The 6050-nt window shown below is 35.6% G+C and overlaps 2 protein-coding genes across 2 annotated transcripts; one reads left to right on the forward strand and one right to left on the reverse strand.

The window, feature by feature from the left end:
* Positions 1–785: 785 nt before the first annotated feature.
* LOC132202975 (very-long-chain (3R)-3-hydroxyacyl-CoA dehydratase) lies at positions 786–2820 on the forward strand. The gene is made up of 9 exons (XM_059630366.1): positions 786–977; positions 1035–1151; positions 1223–1333; positions 1386–1506; positions 1568–1672; positions 1726–1966; positions 2022–2144; positions 2208–2326; positions 2379–2820. The coding sequence occupies exons 1-9, from the start codon at positions 882–884 to the stop codon at positions 2459–2461; spliced, it is 1116 nt and encodes a 371-aa protein (XP_059486349.1). The 5' UTR covers positions 786–881; the 3' UTR covers positions 2462–2820.
* Positions 2821–3436: 616 nt separating this feature from the next.
* Positions 3437–4489, reverse strand: LOC132202980 (NADH dehydrogenase [ubiquinone] 1 alpha subcomplex subunit 13). The gene is made up of 3 exons (XM_059630379.1): positions 4343–4489; positions 3903–4053; positions 3437–3716 (listed from the first exon to the last, which is right to left on the reverse strand). Exons 1-3 carry the CDS (start codon positions 4434–4436, stop codon positions 3509–3511), a joined length of 453 nt encoding a protein of 150 aa, XP_059486362.1. The 5' UTR covers positions 4437–4489; the 3' UTR covers positions 3437–3508.
* Positions 4490–6050: the final 1561 nt, after the last annotated feature.

Here is a 6050-nt window from a genome sequence, read left to right on the forward strand (position 1 = left end):
AACTTCCAATGCATAGTTTTTGTGCAATGCCGCTCCGAGTAAAATTTATTGCCTTTTTTCCAAATTTTCAAACTTTCAATTATTTTTTCGTTATAAACTATGATGCGGCCATCGATGGCTGGCAGTTTTTCTTGTTCAGGGTGATGAAGGTTAACTTTGATTAAAATTTCTCTAAGTTCCAATGCATGGTTTTAGCGCATTTGTTTTTAAGTTTTATTGTTTTAATTTTCAATATTTTTAATTTCGTGTAAATAAAGTTGCAGCCATCGATTGTTGCCTATTTTACATATTTAAAATTTCCATTAATTTTTAATTGATATTTTTTCAAAATTCGCAAAACAAAAATTTGCAATTGTTGATTAGGCTTAGGGATTTTGCATTATTTTTAGTTTTACCCATGCGTCCCTCGGCTTGATTAATTTTCGTTGTATTTTCTTTTAAATATAATTTTCGTTGTATTTACTTTTAAATATAATTTTTTTAAGACCATTGGAACTGTTTTTCAAATTAGCTTCTGAAATTCCTTCCTCCGTGCACTTTTAGAACACTGCGATTTATTGCTGCGACTTGGTGTATGAGAAGAATATTAGAAGGTCAACTGTAAAAAGTTGCGATAAATACTCACCTCCCCTATGATCCCCACTTTAAAAAATCGGGAATCGATATTCGATACATCCGCCCAAATGACGCGAGTGGCCAATTTCCAGCCAACTGGCTAACTTCCGGCGACTGGCTAGGATTTCTGGCTAACTTCACGATGCTGGTATTTCCGCACTTTGGACTACCGCGCCCCCTTACCGATAAAACCCTTGACAGCTATAGGTGCTAGGTGGTGTTTCTTTGCGCCCGTTGCGGTCCTTGAGAGGCATCAGGGTCAAAAAATGACCGAAAAATCAGAGGGAATACTCAGCCCTTTCGTCTACTGGGCGCAGACAGACTCTGTGGCCACGTTGAAGGTTGACCTCAAGGGTGTGAAGGTAAGATTTTGACACTATCTAATCTGGAAACTTGCTACCAAAATTTTCTACTCTAAGGACCCACAGCTGCGCATCAAAGAGGAGACTGTTGAATTTTCTGCTCAAGGTGTTGGTGCCCAGGGACTTCGACGTTATGCATTTGCCCTTCATCTTAGTGCTGCTGTAGATCCAGATGTGCGTATACTGGAATTGATTTATATGTATTTTTTTTATATATTCTGATTATGTATGAATTATTATACCAGAAATGCTCTCTAAAAGTGACTGACAGGCAAGTCGACTTAACTCTGTGCAAAACAGAAAAAGCTTGGTGGCCGAGACTAACTGCAAAACCTCAAAAACCAGCCTGGCTGAAGGTAAGAATGTTAAAAGTAAAATCTACTGATAATTTGAAATTTTTATGTACAGATTGATTTTGACAAATGGAAGAGCGAGGAAGATTTTGAAGAGGATGAGAAACGAGATGTCCGCCGAGATTTTCCTGAAATATATAACCAGCTTCAAAAGGAAGAGTTAGGCTATAGAAGGGGTTTGCATGAATTCACTTTACATTATTCGCAGGGTGAATAATTATTTAAATTTTATCACAGAGAGCGCCAAGAAGATATATCTGGCAATTTACAACTTGCTCCAATTCATTGGTTTTGCTTACGTACTCATCGTCATGTACGTCAGATATTACAAGAGTGGAGCTGGTAAAATTCAAATTCATTTGCCTCGGACAATTTAAAATTGATTTTATTTTCAGCGTCTATTGACAGCACTTATGAGGTTGTCGGTCCAGCCATGAAGTTTATCCAGCTCATGCAGTTTCTTGAAGTGCTGCACCCCATGTTTGGCTACACCAAAGGCGGAATGCTCACCCCTTTTTTGCAAGTGACTGGCAGAGCAATCGTCCTGTTTGTGATGATTGAAGCCGAACCTAGGATGCAGACAAAGCCTGTCGTGTTTTACCTGTTTGTCGTGTGGAGCGTGATTGAAGTTATCAGGCACTTGCTTCTTATTAATTCCATTGAAAACGCATATATTAAAGTATTTTATCAGGTACCCATACTACATTACTCAACTGTACAACATGGAGAGCTCTTTCCTGACATGGATGCGCTACACAATTTGGGTCCCACTTTACCCTTTGGGATTTTTGTGTGAAGGCGTTGTAATAATAAGGTAGTAATTCGCATCGATCAAAAATTATATATTTTTAATATCTATTGTTCCGATAATTTTCAGAGACATTCCTTATTTTGAAGAGACCAAGAGATTCAGCATTTCTTTACCAAACAAGTGGAACTTTTCCTTTTACCTGCCTACTGTCATGCGTTGCTACCTGCTGTTCCTTTGCCTCCCAAGTAAAATATTTGCTTAAATCAATTATTGTAACTAATGAAAAATAAATTATAGTGCTGTACTTCATGATGAGCCACATGTATAGAGCCAGAGTCAAGAAACTTGGGCCCAAGAGCTGGATCAAAAAATACAACTAAATGATTTGATGGTTTGTTTGCCGTCAAGTTTGGCCATATTTTGATACTCTGGCTGTGAGAGCCGCACTTAATTAATCTTAGAGTCATTTATACCAAAGCTACAATTTGTTATTGATACATTTCAAAGAATGCAGTTATTGTTTATTAAAATTAGAGAAAATTGATTTGCTTTTACCGCTTTTGTTAGTATAAAATGGGTGTGCTTGGTGTTGAAAAATTAATTAGGGTTACCCCTGGATAGCATTGCTTTAAACATGCTTACCTCAGGAGGACTACTGAATCAATTATTCCCGAATTTCTCCAAATAAACTTAAAATCCTGAGTGTGATTCAAACCCAAACAAATTGTCTATTATTTTTTAAATGGTTCTCTAGGTAGAGTTATGCATTATTTATAACAAATTATGAAATCTTTTTTTAAATTTGTGTAAAAATAAAGAATGGATTAGCTACTACAATTAAATAATAATAGAAGACTTATCCACGGCAGTTGGTTGATCAGTACCAATCTGTAAAAAGTTTTGAAAAAACATTTGGGTACATAACTTCTATTACTGTTGATAATCTTGGATAATCTGATATTTTTTGGCAAGGATTATTTAAATATAAACAAATAATATAAAACAGAATAAATAATTTTCTCATTTTAAAAATAAGAGCTTATAATACTGTTGTACTTCATGATGAGACACTCGAGGAGCTAAATTCAACTGGGGCTTATTGGAGCTGAATCAATTCATAATCTCCTGCTCAAATCGATTTAATGTATTTTCAGTCTACGTTTGTGCAAAATATCTATTTAGCAATTTTTATTCATCACATGATAAATTCTACGGTCAATTATATCAATGTCGCAATTTACTAATTCTGAAAAGTTTCTTGTTTTCATGATATAGCTATAATTACAAGCTCGCGGTGATTTAATTTAATTTTGTAATTGTGCCTGGTTGATTCCAAATTAATTATCCACACAGAATTAACTCTACAACAAGCAATAATGAGTTTATTCTAAATGTACACACCCTCTCAGTTTACAAAGGGGATTTTTTTAAATCCAGTCGGTGAAGTGAGCCCTCTTACGGAAATCTCGCTCAGAAGCGTGAGCATAGTACTCTCTGGCAAAAGGATCCCTCCAAGTATCCTCAGGAATGGTGGTGTACACCTTCTCGCCATAGTAAGTGCCCACCTCCCATCCAGGAACATTGGCCATCAAGATGGTTTCTTCATCACGGTTGCGCCTCAACTGTCTCAGCATTCTGATTTTTAAAAATATATGATTAATTAATTATTCTAGTTCAATTCTAAAATACATAGTTGCTTAAAAGAATTTCAAACAAAAATTTGTTTCTTTTTAAATCAACAAAATTAATCCATTGCATCCAAGGATCATGGTTGCAGCTGTATGTATTTTTTTTTTTAATAAAACTTAAAGAGCTACTAACTCCCTATCCTTTTCAGCAAGGAGCAATGGTGTAATTGCGAGGGATCCACTTCTCATTTCAATGCGATGTTTCTTCAAACGTTTACTAGATGAGATCCACAAGGCGCATCCAACAGTAGTCAGTCCCACAAAACCAGCGATGAGAGTGACTCCTGAAAAAGTTAAAATTTAGTTTATGTTATAAAACCTTTTGATAACTGTAGAAACAAAAATTATATCTCACTACACTTGGGATACTATAAAATAATTGAACCTGTAAATTGGAGGAGTTTCATTTATTTTGATTAAAAACAAAAAACAATGCAAAATAAAAAAAAAAGTTTTAAATTTCTTAGCCAACTTCTGTGACCATTTAGAGTCGAGATATTTGACCGAACGGCCGGTCAAGGAAGGACGAGTGACATGTCAAAATGAAGTAAATTTATCTTAATTTTTACTAACCATTGAAGTAGGACTTGGCCGGATTCCTGAGGAACGGAATCGACCGATAACCGCCCGGAGGCGGCATGTCCTGCTTCTTGGCAGCGGACGCCATGTTTGGTCTTCTTCAATTTTTGCAGAGAAACAAAACACTGTCGACTGCGGTCCACTTTGGTGCTATGTGGCGCGAAAAGACTGAACGCAGACAGATTTATGCTGCTATCTGACACGAGACGTGTCTGCAGCTCTTGTTCTCTTGTATCATCCGTTTGCATCTTATTCTTAGTTATTCTGAGATACTCGTAATAATTTTTTTCCGGCGGAATTACTTTTTAATAGTTTCACTATAGTTCATTTTCAAACAAAAAATTATAATAATTGCAACTATATTTATTGAATTTTACATTTTTTATCTCTAAATTCCTGTTTTATTTGTCATGAACAAATTTGTAGAATATGCTAAAGAAAACTATTTGAAACCTAACTATTCAAAAACAAAAATGATGAAATTCACAACAGGAGGAAAGGGGAAATATGCAAAGGACGATAAAATAGTGATTGACGGCCATGAAATAGAATATGTAAAAAACTTCCCATACTTAGGAATTTACTTCCAAAGATCAGGTAGAGATTTCACTGAACATATTGCACGGAGAAAGGAAAATGCGCTAACTGCGATGAATATGTATGGAGATTTGAGAAAATTGTCTATTGATTGTGCGAAAAAATTGTTTAATTTGAAATTTGCCCCGATGGCCTCTTACGGTATTGAAATTATTTGGCAACATCTCAGGGAAAAAGATTTTGAAGAACTAGAAAAAGTGAAATCTCGATATTTTAAGATAGTAATGGGAGTTTCAAAATACAACAAAAACACCTATGTGTACAAATTAGTCGATGAGAAATTGTTTGTTACCGATTTGAAAGAAAAATACGATCTCCCGGAGACGGGTAATTATGTCAAGTTCCTTGAGAGCTATAATTCTGAACATGAAAATAGGTTTAATGTGAAATTCAATGACACGCCGGCAATGAGAAATGATGTATGGAAACAACCCTTGTTTGATAAAAGACATGTGTTTTGTCGCTTTGCCATGCACGGCTTTCATAATCAAATCTGTAGCAATAGTTCCGAGCGCCAACAGTGTTTCGAGGAAAGTGATTCATGCGTGTGTTTGCTATGCGGTGAGAAATGCACCCAATATCATCTGGCTGAGTGCAACCACCGAGTGCTTAGCATTAATGACTATTCTAAAAATAAGTGAAAAACTTTGGAAACCCTGTCGCGCAAACTGATAAAATAAATTGTGAATCTTAATTTTAACCTTCTAAGATGTAAGTTGAAAGTTGTACTCAATTGAGTTTTCAATAAAGACCATATATTCCTGTTTTATTTTCACTTTTTGTAAAATAAATTTATAAATAAATCAAGCTCATTTCCTCAACGTCGCGTAATATGCTGGTATCGGTGTGCCATATCTGTTGATCACGTTGGCAGAGGACGCACTCACAAGTTTATTTCTCGTAGCGTCACGTTATTAGTGTAATTGTGTACGAGTTTATAACGATGTTCACTGGCACGTCATTTTGGTTTTGTTTTCCTTGACCTTTGAAAATATCGATTATAGCTCGCAAAACATATTTAAAAGCTGAGAACTTATAACTTATAAGAATAGCAAACAACTCCGGAAAAAGATACCGTGCGTCTATACAGTTGCCGTGGCAACAA

This window comes from Neocloeon triangulifer, unplaced genomic scaffold (assembly GCF_031216515.1).
Source record: "Neocloeon triangulifer isolate White Clay Creek 2 clone unplaced genomic scaffold, ASM3121651v1 ptg000002l, whole genome shotgun sequence".
Taxonomy (NCBI): domain Eukaryota; kingdom Metazoa; phylum Arthropoda; class Insecta; order Ephemeroptera; family Baetidae; genus Neocloeon; species Neocloeon triangulifer.

Coding starts and splice junctions, on each gene's coding strand:
- LOC132202975 (XM_059630366.1), top strand. CDS start 882: ATGACCGAAAAATCAGAGGGAATACTCAGCCCTTTCGTCTACTGGGCG. Junction 1,967..2,021: donor AGCGTGATTGAAGTTATCAG/GCACTTGCTTCT, acceptor GTATTTTATCAG/GTACCCATACTACATTACTC. Junction 2,327..2,378: donor GCTGTTCCTTTGCCTCCCAA/GTAAAATATTTG, acceptor AATAAATTATAG/TGCTGTACTTCATGATGAGC.
- LOC132202980 (XM_059630379.1), bottom strand. CDS start 4,436: ATGGCGTCCGCTGCCAAGAAGCAGGACATGCCGCCTCCGGGCGGTTAT. Junction 4,054..4,342: donor GGCCAAGTCCTACTTCAATG/GTTAGTAAAAAT, acceptor TAACTTTTTCAG/GAGTCACTCTCATCGCTGGT. Junction 3,717..3,902: donor CTTGCTGAAAAGGATAGGGA/GTTAGTAGCTCT, acceptor TTTAAAAATCAG/AATGCTGAGACAGTTGAGGC.